At 43.6% G+C, this 21877-nt stretch overlaps 1 protein-coding gene across 5 annotated transcripts in view; it reads right to left on the bottom strand.

Annotated features, from left to right (window-relative positions):
• Positions 1-21877, bottom strand: part of CNTNAP4 (contactin associated protein family member 4) — a 420639-nt gene that overhangs the window by 317879 nt on the left and 80883 nt on the right. For 4 of the 5 annotated variants that reach the window (XR_008316516.1, XM_053297596.1, XM_053297597.1 and 1 more), the window contains exon 2: positions 13769-13879. The exons of the other annotated variant lie outside the window; for it this stretch is intronic. Coding sequence is in view for 3 of the 4 variants with exons in the window: in XM_053297596.1 (XP_053153571.1) it covers positions 13769-13879 (111 nt within the window). In the remaining variant the exon portion in view is untranslated. The remainder of the gene's footprint in view (positions 1-13768; positions 13880-21877) is intronic. 5 annotated transcript variants of the gene reach the window in all.

The raw sequence follows: 21877 nt of genomic DNA, 5'->3' as shown, positions 1-21877 counted from the left end.
CACCGGGTTCATAGGCGAGCCCAGTAGCTTACAAGCGGCAAGCCCGCTTAGGTAGTCGGCCCCTTAAACCGGGTTTGCGGAGCGAGCGCTCCACAAACCCATTTTTAAAAATCGTGAGTAGCCGCAGCACGGCTCCGTGGCATGGCTACTCATGAGTAGACCACGGTCAGGAGGCTTAAAAGCAGCCTCTCGGCTCGGGGGTCTCTCCAGCACGCCCTTGTGCGCTTGCGAAGGGCATGCTGGAACTTCCGGGGGCCATGCGGCCCCCAAACTCCCTAGACCTGGCCGGCTCCGTGATGGAACTGGCAGTCCAGAGCAGACTGTCTGCTCGTCTGTGGGGAGAGCGGGCTAAGCCCTATCTCCCCGCAAACCCCCTAGAGGCTCTTCACGCAAATCGTGTGAAGAGCCTCAAAGTGGGTCATTGGAGCGACTCCCTGAGGCCTGAGAGTTAACAAAGCAGTTGGAAGTGGAAACAGTTACAAAATTACTGGTTTCCCTTCCCCTGTAATTGCCAGTTGTTCTGCCAGAGCCAATTCTTCTATTCCCCACCACAACAGTAATAGCTGCCACAGAACTGCCAGGCACACCTCCAGCATCATCCCGCTCAAGAGAGCCCAAACACATACTTGCAAAAAGGCCTGGCACAACCCAAACCTTCAGCCCTCAGTCCCACCCTTGAAGGCCCAGTCCCCTTTGGTGACTGCCTACAGGTGGGCCGACAGCCAGGTCAATGGCTATGCCATTGGCAAGCCTCCTTGTTTTTAAGCCTGCAAGCCCTGAAAGTCACTCCACCCACAAGCAGCTCCCAGGACAAGTGACAGGTTCAATAATATTATATAGGAAGTTCTATATCGGAAGCAAAAATCTCTTGTCCCGTACAGGATGCTGTTTTCCCCATATTGTTGGCGGGACTTGGGGCTCTCCCTCATCCCTCAATGCATTTGCATTGAGCCCTTTGAAGCCTGGTTAAAGTCCATACTATAATGTGAAAGAAACAACACAATTCAAACAACACAATTTTGCAAGTTGCTAATAGGTTACTTATCAAATGTAAATAGATCCACAGACTCCTGCTAACTGACTCACCTCTTCTGGCAGATAAAGCAGCCTTTCAGTGAGGCTTTCAGTGACAGCCACAGCAAGACAAAGCGGGGATGTAGCATGTATCTGTGTGTGTGTAAACCTGGGGGATTCTCTTAATTTTCTCCTGAAACTTGCTCTAAGGGGGATGGTCTGTGTGAACAAGAAGCTTTGTGAAATCATGTGGCTTGTGATGTTTTGTTATTGTTTTTACAAATGCATTGCTACTCAGACTTCTGATTACCTCTGGGATGACCACCCCCAAGACCCCTCCCCCATGTCCCGTATTCAGGCAATTGAATGGTGGCAACCCTAAATGTAACAGAGATAGTTCATCAGTAAGGGCAGGAGGAGCTGTGTCTCCCCTCCCACCAAACAAACAAAACAAACAAGCTACCAGAGAAACTTAAACTTACCAATACAGGCAGTCAGAAAATCCTCCGAAGCATGGAGCTTCCACTTAACTGTTGCTTCCTTCCTTGCTTTTATTGGCTCAAATAGCCTGCTAATCAAACTTGTCCGGCGAGTCTGATTCCTAGGGCCTGGCATCAACCACTTCAAGAACTAAAAATGGGTTAAAAATACATTTCCTGGTGGCTTCAGGGACTATATTTTCTACCTATTTTTTTTAGTTCCTGGAGTGGTCGATGCCAGGCCAGTACCCCCTAGGAATCAGACTTGCTGGATCAACTTGATTAGCAGCCAATGAAACCGTTAGAGCTAGGACCCTGGCAGCATCAGCTCTCACCTGCAATATCTCATAGTGACAACTGCGGTTTTGTAGAGTCATGGATAAAAGTGCCGGACTCCCTTCCCTTGAGAGTTCCCTTCCCTTGAGAGTACCAACCACTACTGCATGTAACAGTGAGGGAACAGATAATTAAAATCCTGCTGGAATACATTTCATTTAACTTTTTTCATGATGTCCTCCCAATTGTTAGCAGTCTCTCTCCATTTTATGTGTTCTGAATGTATAGGTTCATAGTACTGGGAAGGCCCGAAGGTCATGAAATCCAGGCACGTATGCATACCTGGCTTCAAGGCAGGATCCACATCACTGCCATTTTTATTTGGTTTTTGAGATTTGTTAGTATTCAACTATTCATTCAGCTCCACGCTGTCTATATATGTAGACTTATTCACTTTGTCCTTGGTTAAGAGCCTTAACAATACGCATTCACCAGTCTGATAAAATCCACACTGACACAACCTCCAAGCTTCTGCTTCAGCATTGCCCTGCTCCACCATCATTCAGGTTGTCTGATTATCTTCAGCAATGCACACAGCATTATACAGTGCCTTCCTCTTGGGAATTATTTTAGAAGTCCCTTAAGCTGTTGAGAGAGTATTGTTGGGCTACAAGAAATTGTGCTAAAAGCATGTGTCACATGACACAAACTTCTCTTTCCTACTAACAAGCTTGTTCTTCTGCAGACTGGCAATTCAACGAGAGCCATTCAGGCTTAGCTCTGTGCAGACATTCATTTCAGGATCACGTTCACTGGCCTCTCACCCACAACTTCTATCCATGCAAGGTCCTGTATGCACAGGAGCCTAAGCACATACACCCAGGATCCCGATTGCATTCAGGAGTCTAAATCCTTTTAGGTATGCCTATGAGCATCTGTGCAAAGGGCACCTTGAACCACAGAGGGCAGGGCTAGCAGGCACGGTCCCAGTCCTTCACCATGCATTATTTTTTACATGCAGTGAACAACTACACAGAGCCCTTCTATAGAGTGAGAGAATGATTCTACTTAACACCACTATCAATTACATTTTGAAATTACAGGACTAATCCTAAACACGCTCACTCATTCACTCACTCAGATGAATGAGACTTGCTTTCAGGTAAAGTAACTTACGACTTGGGTGTAAGAAAATCATTCACAAACCCCTTCTGCTGTTTCTGAATAATATGCAGAAGTAAAATTGGGTCTGCTTGCAGAATTGCTTCTCAGCAAAAATTCAGCAACAAATATTCTCCGGGTTGTCCCATTACTAGGATTTGTTTATGTTTACAAAGTACACTACACAACATTGATTAAGCGGTTAAGACACCATACATAATGTATGCAACATATTTTCTCAAATAATTGAACACCATACATTTTGCTTATTTGATTGTTTGCATTGTTGTATCATGCTCCTTTGCTCATTTGCTAACTCATATTGGTCTGCACTCAGTAACATGTGACTTTTCATTGTACATGGACGTGAATGGATTTTTATTCAAAGATGATATGACTAAGCTATTTCACAATGTGCATATAGCAGGATGGCCAACCCGAGGCTCTCCAGCGGTACAAGAACTCCCATCATCCTCGGACACAATAATTTACAATTTGGGATTATGGGGGTTGTCGTCCAGCAACAGCTAGAGAGTAACGGCCGTTATCCACCCCCTGCACAGTACCTCCTGTGACTGTTTCTGGTGTCTATCTGATGTTTCTTTTTAGATTGAGAGCCCTTTTGGGACAGGGAGCCATCTTATCTATCTATCTATCTATCTATCTATCTATCTATCTATCTATCTATCTATCTATCATTTCTCTGTGTAAACCGCCCTGAATCATTTTTGGAAGGGCGGTATAGAAATCAATCAGATAGATAGATAGGAAGGCTCATGTTGGCCACCCCAGTATTCTGAGTTTTCAGCAATATAATTTCTAACCCTGCAGAAGAAAGTTGCATTCAGTTGGCCAGTAGCCACTTCTAATAATGCTCAGCCCGTGCCACAAAACCACTCAAACATGCTTTTCTGCTCTAGATTTATGAATGGCCATGAGAGTGTGTAGGAGCGTAGTATGTGGTTATAAAGCAGCAGAGAACTGCAGCTAGATATCATGAGAGCTTTAAATGGTACGTTTTTACACCCTACTGCATGGTAAGTCATCACTAAAAACTATTCATTATTTTAGCCGCCCACATTTGTACTTGTTTTGTGAGAGAGGAAGAATGGCTATTTACCCTGTAGCATTTTCATTTTCTTCAGTCAACACAATGAAGATGCCACAAGGTGAGTCAGATCATTGCTTCATTTAACCTGGTATTGCCTACCCTTCTCTGACAAGTGGTGGTTCTCTGAACTCTCATGCAGAGGTCTTTCTCAGTCTTGTTACCTTAGATCCTGGAACTAGTGGTGCCAGGGATTGAACCTAAGGCTTTATATTTGCAAATATGTGCCCCACTGCTGAACCAAGGATCCAATGGTCACTAATACAAATTTAGTCCAAAGAAATTTACTAATACAGATTTAGTCCCCAAAATTTAACCAGTACAAGCCCACTAAAATCCAATAGGTTTTCAGTTATGTTCATTGGCATGTGTTTTTGGCACTTCTATTTCTTCCAGCATATTCACCCCACTGCTGCCTATGCAAGTTGGCTGTGTCCAGAGGGTGGCTACCATAGCGATATATAAAGAGATGTGGTGGAACACCACACATGTAACAGACCAACCGATGATTATCCCAGGGCTGGCCTTGGAGCTGGCTCACCAGTTGCTGAGCCTCAGTGAGCAACTACAGACATAATTCTAAGCTTCCAGATTCTGGTGAGGCTACTTCACCACACCAGAAGCTTTTTGTCACAAGTTGGATTACAGTTTGTCTTTAGCAGAATGCTAGAGGGGAACCATGTTTTGGGGGAGAAGGGGGTTTAATGCTTTCCCTCCATTAAAACTGCTTCCCCTTCAAGCTGCTATTTACTTTATGAGGCAGAACATACAGGTATCAGACCAATATTTCTACATGTTGCCTCACATGGCAACATAAGGGCTCGGGGTGGTGGTGGTTTTAGTTGGGAAAACAGCATGGGGTCAAGGGTTAGCCCCTTCCTAGCCACATAGTCCTGATTCTAATTTCCCCCTCACAGCTGATATTTACTTGAAAAACTGCAAGAGTTCTTATTAATGGCTCTCCCATGCCATGTCTAGTTTGGCCTCCAATAACTTTGTTGTGTACAGATGACTTTTTAAAAAGCCATTCAGCTATACTAATGGCCTTTCGCCAATGGCTGTAAATTACACACATCCATAATGACAATTGTATTACAGTGCAGTGTAGTGCTACTTCATACAGGTAAACTACAGCCCATCAATCAAATACCTTCTCTGGCCTCTTCAAGTAGCAATGATCCTAATGGGGAGAGACCCCTCCTTTTAGTCCTGAAAAGAACTTGATCACAGGAGCTTTATTTTAAAGCCCTCTCTGTAAGCAATTCAATTAGTCTGAAGTAAAATACATACATTATTAAATGCATTGTATATTCATTTAAAAAAAAACAAAACACCTTACATACAACAATTTATTTTCTTCTCTCATTATGCTCTAGTTTCTTCTTCCTACAGAATCTTTCAAGACCAAATGCTAATTGAGTCTGTTTTTCCTGTGCAACTCATATAAAACATCTCAGTGCACAACTGGGTTCCTTGCTGAAAATTGTTTGTCCTAAATACACATTAATGATTTTAGTTTAAAAATTATGTTTGAGCAGTGGGCAGAGAACTGTTGTTTTTCACATTGTCTAGAGACTAATTAAATACATTCTAAATTGCTGAGTGACTGAGAATTTTTACACACTGTGTTTTCTCTTCAAAACCCTATAACTCATTATGTATCCTCTTGCCAGCACTAAATTACAACTGGGAGATTTTGCCTGAGCATTTGGGAAATGTAATGAAATGGGATATATAATTTCAATAGAACATTTCATATAACAATTAATAGATCAGAATTCTATGCGTGTATGACTGAATAGTAGCCACCTAATGGTGCAGCAGGGAAGCAACCAGCCTAGAGAGCAAGAGGCTGTTGGTTCAAATCCCTGCTGGTGTGTTTCCCAGAATATGGGAAACTCCTATATTGGGCAGCAGCGATATAGGAAAGTGCTGAAAGGCATTCATGCTGCATGGGAGAAGGCAATGGTAAACCACTCCTGTATTCTACCAAGAAAACCACATGGCTCTGTGGTCACCAAGCGCCAACATTGACGTGACAGCACAACCTTTCCTTTCTTATGACTGCACAAGTGTTAACACACAAAAGGAGTTATAAAGTTTCACAGCTAACAATCCATGATGCTCCCTAGCCCTGCCTCCCTCTATACTTCATGTGGCTGTGAGATGCTGTCTGAATTTGGACAGGAGAGTGGGGTTGGGGCAAGGAGCAGAAACAGTTCTGCATTACATCTGAACGTGGCACATATGTAAAGTAACCAAGTACTGTGAGAAGTTCAAATCATCAACTTTGTAGCCAAGCAAGATTTCAGCCCTACTAATCAGTAGTGAAACCAACAAACATCAGATAACATCCTAAATAAATATTCTTCTGGTTTTATTTTAAGATACATCTGAGTGATTTCTGTAACAAACCCTCAAGTCTGCAAAGCCATGTTATCAGTGTAAAGAAAGCAACAGAGTTACAAATAGGGGTGTGCAATTTGGATTTTCGGTGATTCAGTTCGGGACCCGAACCAAATCACCCCTGTTCTGTTTTGTGCCTGAATATGGGCCACCCGAATCACCCTTGATTCGGTTCGGATTTGGATTTAATCTGAATCCTAATCCAAATCGATTTGGGGAAAAAAGGGGGGCCCAGGGGCAAAATATTGGGGTGGGGTGGTAGTGCCCGATGGGTGGAAGCTACCACCCTAATTTCAGGGGGATTGGGCAAAGGGCTGATATTTGAGGAATTTTTGAAGTTTTAATGACTTTGGGGCAGTTCGGGGGCATAGCATGGGATCTGGGCAAAAAGAGTTGGGTGGGGTGGTAGTGCCTCATGGGTGCAGGCTACCACCCCAATTTCAGGGGGATTGGGCAAAGGGCTGATTTTTGGGGAATTTCTGAAGTTTTTGTGTCTTTGGGGCATATTGGGGCAGAAAGTGGGGCCTGGGGCAGAAGAGTGGGGTGGGGTGGTAGTGCCTAATGGGTGGAGGCTACCACCCCAATTTCAGGGGGATTGGACAAAGGGCTGATTTTTTGGGAATTTTTGAAGTTTTTTTGTCTTTGGGGCAGTTTTGGGGCAGAAAGTGGATCTGCCCCAAAAGAGTGGGGTGGGGTGGTAGTTCCTATTGGGTGGAGGCTACCACCCCAATTTCAGGGGGATTGGGCAGAGGGCTGATTTTTTGGGAATTTTTGAAGTTTTGGTGTCTTTGGGGCAGATTGGGGGCAGAAAGTGGATCTGCCCCAAAAGAGTGGGCTGGGTTGGTAGATAGTGCCTAATGGGTGGAGGCTACCACCCATCCCCAATTTCACCCATCCCCTCAGAAGTTTTTCTGAAGGGATGTTATTCCCTTATTTTCTGAGGTGTGAATTCTCATTCTATGATAGCAAATGAGATTTTTTTCAATTAAACAACTCTCATGACCCCACTGTCACTTTTTCACACTCTCATTTACTAAGAATATGATGAATGGATCAATCTAGCACACTGCACCTTATGAAGACAAACCTCAGAAATTCACCAAAATTCAGCCCTCTGCCCAATCACTCTGAAATTGGGGATGGGTGCTAGCCTCCACCCATTAGGCACTATCTACCAGCCCACCCCACTCCTTTGGGGCAGATCCACTTTCTGCCCCCAATCTGCCCCAAAGACACCCAAACTTCAAAAATTCTCAAAAAATCAGCCCTTTGTCCAAACCCCCTGAAATTGGGGTGGTAGCCTCCACCCATTAGGCACTACCACCCCACCCCACTATTCTGCCCAAGGCCCCACTTTCTGCCCCAATATGCCCCAATCTGCCCCAAAGACATGAAATTTTCAGAATTTTACCAAAAATCAGCCCTTGGCCCAATCCCCCTGAAATTGGGGTGGTAGCCTGCACCCATTAGGCACTACCACCCCACCCCACTCTTTTGGGGCAGATCCACTTTCTGCCCCCAAACTGCCCCAAAGTCACTAAAACTTCAAAAATTCCCCAAAAATCAGCCCTTTGTCCAATCCCCCTGAAATTGGGGTGGAAGCCTCCACCCATTGAGCACTACCATCCCACCCCACTCTTCTGCCCCGGGCCCCACTTTCTGCCCCAATCTGCCCCCAAAGACACAAAAACTTCAGAAATTCTGCAAAAATCAGCCCTTTCCCCAATCCCCCTGAAATTGGGGTGGTAGCCTGCACCCATTAGGCTCTACCACCCCACCTCACTCTTTTTGCCCAGATCCCATGCTATGCCCCCAAACTGCCCCAAAGTCACTAAAACTTCAAAAATTCCCCAAAAATCGGTCATGAGCCGAATCACCAAAATTTTTCGGCCCCGAAATTCGGGTGTTTCAGCTCAGCCCCAAAAAATATCAGAGGGCATCGGGGGTGATCAGTTTGGCCCCGAATCACCTGAAATTTTTCGTTTTGGGCACAGATTGATCTGTGCCCGAAATTTTTTGCACGTCCCTAGTTACAAAGGCTTCATCATATAATTTGTGGCAGCCGAAATATTATACAAGCAAAGTAACATCTAAGGTGAAAAACAACTGAAAATGAACTTTACACAGTTCCATGACACACACAAAACACCCAAGCTTTGCTCAAGCTGAATACTATGTAGTCTAGGCATGTATGTGTATTAGGGATGTGCGAAACGTTTCGGATACAAAACGTTTTGTACCCAAAACAGCCTGTTTCAGGTGTTTTGTAGACAAAACAAAACATCCATTTTCCAGATCCAAAAGTTTTGTATACAAAACAAAACGTCCCTGTTTCGGCTACAAAACGTTTTGTTGTTTCAGACCTCCATTTTGTGGTGATCTCTGAGTCAGTCTCCATTTTGTGTTTGACATCTCTTTGAATTTCCCACCCTTCCAGCCTTCTGATCGGTGGCCTAAATCATGGGCTGACCGGCTGACAATTCCCTCCTTATTCCCCATTGGCTTTTGCTTCTTGCCACTCTTTACTGACCCCACATTGGCCAGGGGAAGGGTTGCTAACCCATGGGGTGCTGGGTTCTGTTGTTTCTGTGATGTTCTGAGTGTAGATTCTCTGGTAGCATATGAGAATGGATTCTTGTTTTTCACTGAAAATCTCATATGCTACCAGAGAATCTACAATGAACACCTCAGAAAGACAAAACCCAGTACCCCAAGGGCTTGTGGGTATGGAGGTGGTTGGCACCCTATGTGCACTACACAACCCCTCGCTCTGGGAAACCCCAGTGCCCCCCAAGAAGAATTATGGGGCTGTTGAAAGCTCCATTATTCCCTATGGGAGAAATCTTAAAACACACGTAAATTTCAACAGTTCACAAAATATCAGCCCTTTGCCCAATGGAGAGGAGAACTGGTCTTGTGGTTGAGCATGACTTGTCTCCATAGCTAAGCAGGATCTGCCCTGGTTGCATATGAATGGGAGACTTGATGTGTGAGCACTGCAAGATATTCCCCTCAGGGGATGAAGCCGCTCTGGAAAGAGCAGAAGGTTTCAAGTTCCCTCTCTGGCTTCTCCAAGATAGGGCTGAGAGAGATTCCTGCCTACAACCTTGGAGAAGCAGCTGCCAGTCTGTGAAGACAATACTGAGCTAGATAGACCAATGGTCTGACTCAGTATATGGCAGTTTCCTATGTTCCTAATTCTTTTGAGATAATTCTGGCAGTTTCCTTGCCCCCATTGGGCACTACCACCCACCACACTCTGCTCTGAGTCATCCCTTTCCCCTTGATTTGAAGCGATACATTTGCTGGAATCCCCATTATTCCCTATGGGAAAATTCTTAAAGATGTGTAAACTTTAAAAATTCACAAAAAATCAGCCCTTTGCCTAATTCCTTTGAAATGTGCGTGGTAGCTTCCACCCATGGGACACTACCACCACCACCCACTCTTTTTGCCCTGGGACCCTTTTTAAAAATCCAAATCGATTTGGATTCGGAAAATTCGGCTACAAAACAAAACAGGGCTGATTCGGATTCAGAAAATTTGGGTACAAAACAAAACGGGGGTGTTTCGATTCGGATACAAATCGAAACAAGAAAATTCCAAAATGCACACCCCTAATGTGTATGCTCATAGGGTCTATACTGAAAAGTAGGGATTGAAAAAACAGCACCAGCCACTGTCATTCTGCACTTCCCTAAATACATTGATTTTATACATACCTATGTGACATCTTTCCCTGTTTTCTCCCATAGCTTCCTTTCAGTGTGACCCCTCTTCAGTCTCCTGGACCTTTCAGAGGCTTTTAGTACCATAGACCATGGTAGATATGAAGCAGCCTTATACCAAGTCAGATCTTTGGTCCATCTAGCTCAGTATTGTCTCCATTGATTAGCATTGGCTCTTTCTAAACCCTACCCAGAGATGCCAGAGATTGAACCTGGGACCTTCTGCATGCAATGCAGACGCTCTGCCACTGAGGTACTTGACTACAGTTCTTGGAAAGATGGGGTGATTGTGGGTGAGTGTGTGTACTTTGAAGGGTGGAAGCTGGGAGAGAGCAAACTTTGTCCAAGCTTAAAATAAAGGGGGGATGGGTTTGAATTGCTTGGTTTTCACTTCATGCAAGTTATTTTAAAGCCCTCAAATTATGTTACACGCCCAAACCACAAAGCTTTGCTGATAACTCTAGCCTAGGTTGCTATGCCAGCTGCAACCTTACCTGGAAAAAGCAGACGTGTCCACAGTCATTCTTACTATGTCACATCCCAGCTGGACTATTGCAATGAGCCTTTATGAGTATTCAGAACCTTCAGCTTGTCAAACCCACAGCAACACTTGCTGTGTCCAGGTCATGGAGGACAGGTCTATCAATGTCTACTAGTCTAGTGGCTTTAGGCCACCTCCAGTTTCAGAGGCAAGATGCCTCTAAATACTAGTTGCAGGGGAGCAACAGCAAGAGAGAGGGCATGCCTTCACCTCTTTTATGTGGCTTCTCAAATGCATCTAGTTGGCCACTGTATGAAAGAGGATGCTGGACTAGATAGGCCTTGGGCCTAATTCAGCTGGGCTGTTCTTATTTTGTTATGTTCTTAACTAGACTTCTAAAGAAGGCTTGTTGCATAGAACACCTAATTCCAATATTGCTTCAGCTTCATTGGTTACCTTTTTATTTCTGGGCCCAGTTGAAGACGTTGATATAATGCTTTAAAGCCCTAAATAGTTGGGCCTGGGATATCTGAAGGACCACTTCATCCTACACATGCCAACCAGTAGAGCTGACATATTTCTCATTAATTTGTGCATTGAGGATGGGCAATGGAGATGAACCATGGAGTTATCTTCACTATGGAAGAGAACAGGAACAACCTTACATAGGAAGCCCTATATATACACTGGAGCTTCTATGAATGAAAACAGTCAGTCCATCTGGGCTCCTGTATAAGCTTAAAGAACCTCTGAAGAGAATCAGCTGTGAGGCCTGTATTAGAAACATTTTACTCTATTGTTATTGTTTGATCATCATCATCATCATTTATCAAAAGAAAAATGATCTTATTTATTGATCAATTTTAGCTGTAAAGCTAGATTAATAATTTATTTATGAACATCATTAGGACATCTAAAAGAGAGAAAACGACTGACAAACTATAATTACATTTCATATTAACCAATACTATGCAAATAAGTTTTTCCACTTTCTGAACACCTTTCTGGATGCCATGTTGCTCACTTTCCTACATCACAGATGTTTTTAAATTGCTCAAATGTTATCATCACATTCAAATGGACAAGCAAGAGTCCACTGTGTAACTGGACAGGAAGAATAGGTAATCTCACATTATCAAGCCTCTAGTACTTATATTAAGGTATGAATATTTAATCATATAGAAACTGAAAGTAGAACACAACAATAAAATTGATTGAAGGGATATGCTATATAATTAATCTTTGGATAACTGTTTGGATAGGAGACTCATTTGAAGACTCAATCATTGTAGCAATTAAGAAAAAAATAGCATTGAATGTCATTAAATATGAGTGGGCCAGTCCTAATCTCTGAGGACATTAATATGCAGACGTCTGTATTTCTGTCATTACACTTTATGCTGATTCTATTTAATTTAACCATAAAAAGTAAAGATTAAAGGCAAAAAATGTAACTTTGGATTTGAAATTCAGAGGTAAACTGTGCTCTTGGTAGGATTGAGATATATTTGTTGTTAATCTGTCAAAACACAATGCCATAAGACTGAATCATTTTCATTCCAGATTAATTTTCTCATAGCTTGAATCAAGCAAAGACATCATAATTAATTGTATTTGCATACCAATGAAGCTGAGAAACTAAATTTATTTAAATTAATTGTTGGTGATGACCAATTTTTTTAAAAATCCAATATTTTATCTACCAGTTTTGGAAACTCAATTAGCACCTGACTTTGAGCACCTGCTGTGACATTGCAATATTTATATTATTCTCATGTATGTTATGCTGAGATGCAGAGGCGCTCCTAGCCCTGGACTTCGGGGCTGGAGTCCAGGGCCTCCACAGCCCCTGGGGCCCCCCAAATCCTCTTTAGTCTGTCCTAGGTGGTGTGGTTGCCTGATGGAGCTTGATGATGCTTATTGTGTGTGTGTGTGTGTGTGTGTGTGTGTGTGTGTGTGTGTGTGTGTGTGTGTTCCAAAGGTCTTTAGGTCTAGGCTCCAAAATTACCTAGGTGCACCTCTGCTGAGATGAGTAATAGTTTCTATGTATTGTAGAAATATTAAGAACATACAACTTGCTGTGCTACTGCCAAAATTTGTAGGGTTGACAAATATGCTGGTCAGTACATTTTGTGAACAATAAGGTCAGAAAAACACTTTCTGAGGAATGCATGATGTGGGACGGTGGGAGGGATTTGTTTTGCCCAAACTGCTGCTCTCCATATGAATGTTTCCTCATGGGATTTTTGCATATTTTCCCCTGCTGGATTAAGAAACAACCCTAACTGGTAGAAAAGCCAGTGTGGTGGTGGGGTGACATTTGGAGGGTGAATTGATGAATGCAAGAATTGGGTTCCCACCAACCCCAACTCCTTCTGGGGTTAGAATGATTCAGAATTGACAGTCAGGTGATACTCTATATATCCTAGAGAAAAAGAAGGAGAGCCAATCATTTACTGGAATCCAATGTCTCTGGATGAAAGTACTTTTCAGAAAAGGTTAGCATAATATTCTTAGAATTAGTTTTGGCTGGCTGAATCCCAATTAATGCTGCACATATGCAGCCAAATGAAGCACGCATGTTGTGAATCTTTTTCTGCTTCTGAGGTGCGTCTCATGGTGTGTGGTGGAGTAATTTTCACCAATCTCCCCTTCCTCAAGCAGTATTCTGTGCAACATGCAAACATGAGGGCTGCATGAGCCCTGGAAAAATGGGAAAACACTTCCATTAAAGAGTTTTCCAGCCCAAATTTCCACCCAGTAACCATGGGGTGTTTCCATAGGCACATCACTAAAGTACATGGGCTTACCAACTCTTAGCATTAGAGAGAAGTGGTACTGTTTGATACCATGTATACATAACAATGCACTACTTTTATTCATGGTGGCTGACAACATGGCCTAACTGTGTGATAATAAATGTCTGATCCCTAGCAAACTATACTGGTGTATCCCGCAACCATGATAGATGATAAAATACTGATAAGCATACTTCGAATTGTACATTCTATACAAGACATCTAACGATTCATTTGTTCTCATACATTTTCAGTGTAATGAAATGCTCTTTGGCAAACATCCAGAAATTGAGATTAAAAAGAGAGGGAGTGCTCACCATCTCTTCGATTTAGCCTTGCAAATCCTGGGCTGTGACTACTGGACAGCTCTGATGAACTGCTGAATGATGACTGAGGCAAGGCAGACACCAGTTGATCATCACAATTATCTGCCAGAGAAAAACATCATGCTTCAGGCTCACACACTTAAACAAAGACTGCTGAAAAGCATAACTAAAACATAACACTGGCAAGCATCAGAATTGACCTTGTAGTTCCCTGATCACGTCCCCACAGTGTTTGTTTTGGGTCTATTACATGTACCAATACTGAGACGGCACTTTTTATTTGATCAATATTTAATCAGATTACCATGGTGTAATTTACTGTGTTCTCCAACTCCTTCTATGCCCCTTGTTCTAACCTAACTTTGAAGACAGGCTTGATAAATGGCCAGGCGCTCACTAGCTACTATTTACGACCACAACAATTGACACCTGCCATTACAGCTTTTGCTTCAGTAACACCCAGCTACTGGCTGAACATATGCCATATATATTATTAAGTGTTAAAGTGCTATCACACTTTCGATCAACAGCTATCCCAAGAGACTTTTTTTTTTAAAAAAAGATAAGCTTCCATTAAAAATACTCTACTAAATGGGTTTTTTTGTTTTGCCTTTTTTGTGCATGCTTGAGATGTAGATGGGACATGAAATCATTATTGGACAATTATTAGTATGCAAGTCTTAGGCTTTTTACACAAAAGAAGCAACAGTGTTTCAGAAAAAGGGATTTAACAGCAGTTCACAATCAATGGCACATAAGCAAGCAGATTCTAATCAATATTTCAGGATGTTAAATCCTTTCCCAGCTTGATTGCTAAACAGGACAAGAATTCTTTCTCCGTTTATATTTGCAAAAAATAAATTGAGAATCAATAGTTGCTCTAGTTTTAGCTAAAAGAAGGCTGAACGAAAACACATATAAAAATGGAAGAAAATTGTTGCCTTGATTATGCTCTGCTAGTGTTTGATGTTTAGTAAAAATAGGGAAGTTATGTAAAACATCACTGTTTATAAAGCAACAAATAGATCTGAAGTGACTGCAAAGGTCAAGAGTGGTCTCTCTAGTTGCAATCAGCAGAAAATGAAAATCAATGATGAAAACTCCCTCCTACAAAGAGAGGTGTTCAATGAAGCTAGAAAGGTGTACAATATTGCATCTGTCTTTAAAAACAGAATTAAATCTAATTCATTGAGCATCCTTTCCAATACAATTATATCTTATGGAGTACAGAAATAGGAAAACAATTATCTACATGTAAAAGAGCATGATGAGAGTTATTAGTGCTAGCTCTTTCATAGTATCTGTACATGAGGTCTTTGTTTCCTTTTTCTGCTTGGAGATTATATTCATACAAATTAGCATACTGCCAAAGTATACATAATATATGGGTAAGAACTTGCATACAGGTAAGAAATTTATTTATTTATAAACCACCTGACACTGCAATCTCCAGAAAATGTACAACCGTGTACAATCTTCGGACAATGTACAAACAAGTCCCAGGGAAGTGCCCACCGCCCCCAAATGGCTGAGTCTCAACTAGACTTGGAAAAGTCTTTCAATAAAGCAGTCTTAACTAGACTTGGAAAATAATATTCTACAATACATTTCTTTAATTAATTGATTGATTAATTAATTAAATTTCTATACCAGCCTTCCAAAATTGGCTCAGGGTGGTTTACACAGAGAAATAACAAATAAGATGGAAATAACAACAATAACAGAGAAATTACAAATAAGAAATATTCTGTATGTACAGCAGGAAAGAACTGCTAAAAGAATAAAACTGCATCAGTAAATTCTCAACCACGGATGTTCTCAAAAACAGCCAACATGCAATTTCATAAAATCCTATTGCTTCAGGGCACAAATATGGTTCTGTGGATGGTTAAATCTGTCCTCTTTTATATATGAATGGAAGATGATTATTACCAGCAATTACCAACTTAGCACGAAGAATTATTGTCAGCAGGGAAGGGATATCACCTCACCTTGAGCCTTCTGCTGCACCTAACTTCACCTTGAACATCCCGCCTTGCCTCAACTTGCTTTCCCTCCAGTCTCACCTAGCCTCCAGTTAAACTGGAGATGAGGCAAAGCAGGAGGCAGAGGTCTGGAGGCTCGAGGTGAGGCTGGAGGCAAGAAAAAGCTGGAGGTGCCTCCAGCCTCGTCTCAAGCTCCCACCTTGCTATTCCTACAGCTTCCCGCCACTCCATGTCTCGAGGCTCCCACCTTGCCTTGCTTCCAGCCTCTCACCTCAAATCCAGTCTCTCCTCCAGTCTAGCCTCCAGCATCACCTTGAGGCTCCTGCTTGGCCTTGCTTCCAGGCTCACCTCATCCAGCCATACCTCGAGGCTCCCACCTGGCCTCATCTCCAGCCTTGCCTTGCCTCCAGCCTAGCCTTGCTTTGCCTCCAGCCTGATCTTGTTTTGCCTCAAGCCTCCAACCTAGCCTCGCATCCAGCTATGGCCTGGGCCTCCCACCTTGCCTCACCACACGCCTCTCACATCACCTTTGCTCACCTCACTTCAAGCCTTCTATTTCACCTCCCCTTGAGTCTCCCTCCTCATCTTGCTTCCAGGATCCCACCTCTAGTCTAACCTGCCTTGCCTCCAGCCTCCCACTTCGCCTCATCTCCAGTCTCCTGCTTAACTTTGTACTTCTCCTCCAACCTCCTGCCTCTCCTCCAGCATACCACCTCGCATAGCCTCCAGCCTTCCACCTTGCCTCAAGCTTCCCTCCTTGCCTTGACTTGTCTTCAGCCTCTCACCACATCACCAGCCTTGCCTCAGCTCCAGCCTTTCCTTAATTATCATATTGCCTCACTTTAAGGCTCCCACCTTGCCTCACCTCCAGCCTCACCTCACCTCAAACCTTCTGCCTTGCCTCTAGCCTTGCCTCCAGGCTCCTGCTTCATTTCATCTCCAGCCTCCCATGACTGAAACCTAGCCTCACCTTACCTCTCCCTCTATCCTAGCCCTACTTTTTCTCCTTCCTAGCCTAACTTCCAGACTCCCACGTCACTTCACTTCCAGCCTTCTCCTGCAGCCTCCCTCCACATCTCACCTAGAGACTACCACCTCACCTCCAGGATCACCTCAAGCCTTGCCTCAGGCTTTTCACCTCACCTTGCCATTAAACTCTTACCTAGCCTTACCTGGCCTCCAGCCTAGACTTGCATAAACTCATTTTGCATCCAGCCTGACCTCGCCTCTCACCTAGCCTCACCTCACCTGGCATGTCCCTTTTGGGGACATGGGCCGCCCCAGCTGAAAGTACCTGCTCTTCATTTTCTTAAATTCTCTTTCTAATTTCCTTAAAAGTGCCCGAACCATGCTTAGAACCATGGTTTGAGCACAATCTTACTCACCTCCAGCCTTGCCTCCTGTCTCACCTCACCTTCTGCCTCCCGCCAGGCCTTGTCTTTCCTCCATGCTTGTCAGTGAAGTGAGGCACAAGGTGGTGGGGCACAAGGTGAGGCTTAAGTCCCTCAGGCTTGAGTCCTCAAGCTGGGATCTGCAGTTGTGGCTTCCATCATGCTCTGCTGTGATGGCTAATAGGGTGGTCAGTGTTGGAGTCCAGTCACAGCTGGGGAGCCACAGGGAAATAATAGAAATTTAGAGTAATAAAGTCGAATCTCTTGGTATAAATCTGAGCATGGCCAGATCTGTCATCAGACCAGCAGGAAAAGAACCCATGTCCAGTTCTCCTTCTCAACTACTAAGCTAACCAGATGACTTTGTGCCAATCCTATGCTCAGATTAATCAAAAAATCAAATTGATGAATTAAAAAAAACCTTTCTTCCACAAACACTTTAAAACAAACTGTCTTTTTCAAAGAAGGCATGAATCTACCACCCTTGCTGAGAGACAATAATTCCTAGTGCTAAGCTGGTAATTGCTTGGCAAAAAGGTGCAGATTAACTTTTCATTTGCAAATGAAGCCACATGTGAGCATTATTCAGAGAACATTCTAAGAATAATTGGAAATTCAGCAGGATATTCTTGGAATTTCCCACCTCACATATTCGCCATAAGAATCATTCAAGAATGGTTTGTGGCATGTTCTTTCCAAGACTCATCTCAATCCCATAGCGCAGCTGCAATGCCACCCTCTAAAGATCTTGTATGGTGACACTAGAGCTATACAGACAGCAGAGCTGCATTTTCCTTCTCCAGCAAATTGCCTCTGTGGTACAGAATGATGTGCCATTTCGTGGTGTTGAAGATCCCAAGGGCCTTATAATGCAACTGAAGTGGTTTGATTCTCAAGTAACCAGTTTCATTAACTCTCATTTAGAGCACTCAATGACTTTGATTAACTTGCATCCATTACTTCATCACTTTGTTCTTTTAGATGCCAGGTAAAGACCTTTCCCCCCCACCCAGGCCTTTTACATTTTTATTTTTAATTCTGATTTTTAAAACTGGCTTTTAAAAAAGTTTCAGATTGTTTTGTATTGTATTTTGTATTTTTTTGGTGTGTTCTGATTTTGTGTGTTATTCGTTTTTATTTGATTTTTTAAAAATTATAATGCTGTGTTGTGAACCACCCAGAGAATAATTTGATATGGGGTGGCTAACAAATAAAGTTATTTTATTCATTATATATTATTTTTATGTTATTTTATTTTATTTGAAAGTATTGTGTTTGAAGTATCCAAGAGCAACTGGCCCATCCATATCCAGCACAGTATCCCTCCAGTGGCTTTTGCTGGTATCTTCCTTGTTTCTTTTTAGATTGTGAGCCCTTTGGGGACAGGGGGCCCTCTTATTTATGTATTGTTTATTTTTCTGTGTAAACCACTTTGAGAACTTTGTTTGAAGAGCGGTATATAAATATTCAGAGGAGGAGGAGGATATGCAAGCTTCATCTGTGTTATCAGTTGTACACATCATTAAGGTTGCCTCTTCAGATGTTAGTCCTCCTCTGTGAGGATGAATGGGTGAGGGAAGCAAATGGGAGCACACCAATTAGCCACCTTACTCCAATGTGACACACTCCCCTGTCATAACCCCCAGATGTCCCCGTGTTAAGCACTTACCTGTAGAAGACAGGCAGGCGCTAAATGTGGGGAGAGTTCTCCCAATTCAAAATTCAAAATTAGTCCCTAGACAACTTAAGCCAGGGGTGGGGAACCTTGGCCCTCCAGCTGTTTTTGAACTACGACTCCCATCATCCCCAGCCACATGGGGCTCCCATCATCCCCAGCCACATCATCCCCATCCTATATGGCTGGGGATGGTGGGAGTTGTAGTTCAAAAACAGCTGGAGGGCCAAGGTTCCCCACCCCTGACTTAAGCTGAAGAGGGCTTCTGTGATGCATATGCATGTGTGAACTCATTCTCAAAGTTACAAAACAACAAACAACAACCAAAAAAAATCCAGGTCCAAAGGCAAGTGGATTTTGATGATTAGGGTTGGCTGCTAAAGCTTTGCTTCACTTCATGATGTCCGCTTGTGGCCATTGTTGAAGAACCAGAAAAGACAATGAGGAGATTCTCATGATCAGCAAAGAGTGGGCTAAGGGAGCTTAGCCCACTTTTTGCTGATTGTGTGCTGCCACGGGAGCTGCGCAGCTCCCGGCAGCAAACCCTCTTAATTCCCTCTCCCCTTAGACGAGGTTAGCGGAGTGAGTGCTCTGCTAACCCCATCTATTTGATTGTGTGTTGCCTCAGCATGGCTCTGCACCATGGCAACAAATGAGGAGACCCCTGCCAGAAGGCTGAAACAAGCCTCCCAGCCCTGGGGGTCTCTCCAGGATACTCCGTGCACTTGCGGGGGGCATCCTGGAAATTCCAGGGGCCACATGGCCCCCGATCCCCACAGCCCCGTGACAGAGCCGACAGTTGTGTGGGCAGCTGATCCGGCTGCCCAGGGCTGCTTCCCTGCTCATCTGCAGGGAGAGCGGGTAATGCAAACCCCCTAGAGGCGAGTCTCACTGATCGTGAGACTCACCTCAACAATTCCCAGGAGCACTCGTGCCATTCCCAGGACTCAGGAATTAAGGGGGGAAACCCTGCTGGAAGTCGTTTTACATCGCAGTCCACTGACAACACTGTTCCCTTTCTGCTGGAAACAAGATGAACTGCCTCCTCTAGTCTGTCTCCTGCTCCTTTCCTGAAGAGATGTTGTGGGGGTGGGGAGTAGAAAAACTTCAGTCCCAAATCAAAGCAACCATTTCAATATTTCAATCTAGTCCAAAGTGGGGATTCCATTCCCCAAAATGTGGAATCAAGCCAGGGGCCCCTCCAAAGCTCTGAGGTGCCCTCAAAACAAATCAGCCCTCCATCTAACAGTCCTAATATGAATGAAGAGAGGAAAATCAGTATTCAATTAGATTACCAGTAGGGACAGCAGGAGAGCAAATTGTAGCGATTGAAGAAGTAATGAAGATAGATGTAGGAAGGCACCAGTGACCTAACTCCTTACTAGCTGCCACCTTCCTAAGCCCTCCACTAATTCCTACACACATTTCTGATCTTTCATTTTCAATCATGAGCGTCAGAAAGCTTTTAAAACATGAGATTCCAAGAATGTAATATTCCGTATCTGATTACAGATTATCAGTTTGCATAATTATACCTGGAATAAACCCCAGCTACAGCCTTTAAAAGACACATTCTCTGAGCATAATGCTGAATGTCGGTGAATTAATGTGCTTCATAAAGCCCAAGATACTTCAATGAAAAAGCAAGTGCTACCGAAAAAAAAGTAGATTCTGCCTCTGACTGCCAGAATACAGCCTTGAAATGTGTAGTATCAGTAAGGAAGAGTACTTTTGAACAAGTACAGACTTCTGTACTGTGCAGAGGGGCTGTTTGGATAATCACCTCCCCAGCAATTAACAAACAGTTCCCTAGCATATCAGAAGGTCTTTTGGGGGTGGGGGGTGGAGGACATGCATGCTGACCCATTCATGTGTAGAAATGTCCTTCTTGCATGTGGTTGGGACAGTTGGAGATGTATAGCCCAAACTGACTCCTAGTAAACTAGCACATCTGGAAGATGCATATGCTAAACATTTCATCCTAATATGCTAACACATGAAGGGCACAATTCAAAAACATGACCCTCTTTTTCAAATCTGAAATGATTCAGTTCACCAACACCTCAAGATTCAACCACCTAATTCTGTTGCGTGGACATGGGATAACTTACAGGAGCTATTCTGATGATCAGTGGGAAGCGGGCTAAGGGTGCTTAGCCCACTTTTCACTGATCGTGAGACTCACCGGGCTCACAGCCAAGCCTGGTTGAGTCAAAGCGGGTCACCCACTTATGTAGCCCTCTGCTAACCCAGGCTTCTTGATCATGAGTTGCTGCAGTGTGGCTACTTGTGAGTAGACCCCTGGAGGGGAGGTGAAAAGCTGCCTCCCATCTCCGGGGGTCTCTCCAGCATGCCCTGCGCGCTCACTCAGGGCATGCTAGAGATTCTGGGGGCCAATTGTCCCCCGCTCCCCCCAGCACCCGCCGGCTCCGTTATGGAGCTGGCAGTCATGTTGGTGGCCAGTTCAGCTGCCCAGAGCAGACTGCCTGCTCGTGTGCGGGGAGAGCGGGCTAAGCCCACTCTCCTCGCTCACCCTTACAAAGCAGGTCTCACTGATCATGAGACCCACCTCACAGAATGAGATGTAACAGAAGCAGAATGAGGTAGTAATGAGATGATAGGATGGACTTCCGACTGCAATTGGGAAATATTTTTACATTCTCCCTCATGTGAAAAACTCTCTACAAGAAGAGTAAATACAATCCTAGCATATCAAGGTGCTTTCTCCTGTGCTAGCTTTCTACTTCTACGGAGTTTTCATGTAGGATAGCGTAGGGATGTGCACAAATTGAACTTTTTTATTCAATTTGTACCGTAATCAAATCACACCCAATTTGTTTTGGGTACGAATATGGCCAGCTAGCACAAGGGTGATTTGTTTTGTCCACAAATATCCTGAAACTGGTAGATTCGGGTACAAATTGTTTTGTACCCAAATGGATTCGCACAGACAGCAGGTGCAGACAGTGATTCTCTCAGCAGCAGGAAGGGGGTGAAAGAAAATGCTCTTCTCTTTTTCTCAATCAGGAAATCAGGAAGAAAAGCAGAG

The sequence above is a fragment of the Hemicordylus capensis genome, chromosome 2 (genome assembly GCF_027244095.1).
Source record: "Hemicordylus capensis ecotype Gifberg chromosome 2, rHemCap1.1.pri, whole genome shotgun sequence".
In the NCBI taxonomy this organism is placed as follows: Eukaryota; Metazoa; Chordata; class Lepidosauria; order Squamata; family Cordylidae; genus Hemicordylus; species Hemicordylus capensis.
The sequence above is the reverse complement of the archived record's forward strand: the minus strand, read 5'-3'. Positions and strand labels throughout refer to the sequence as shown.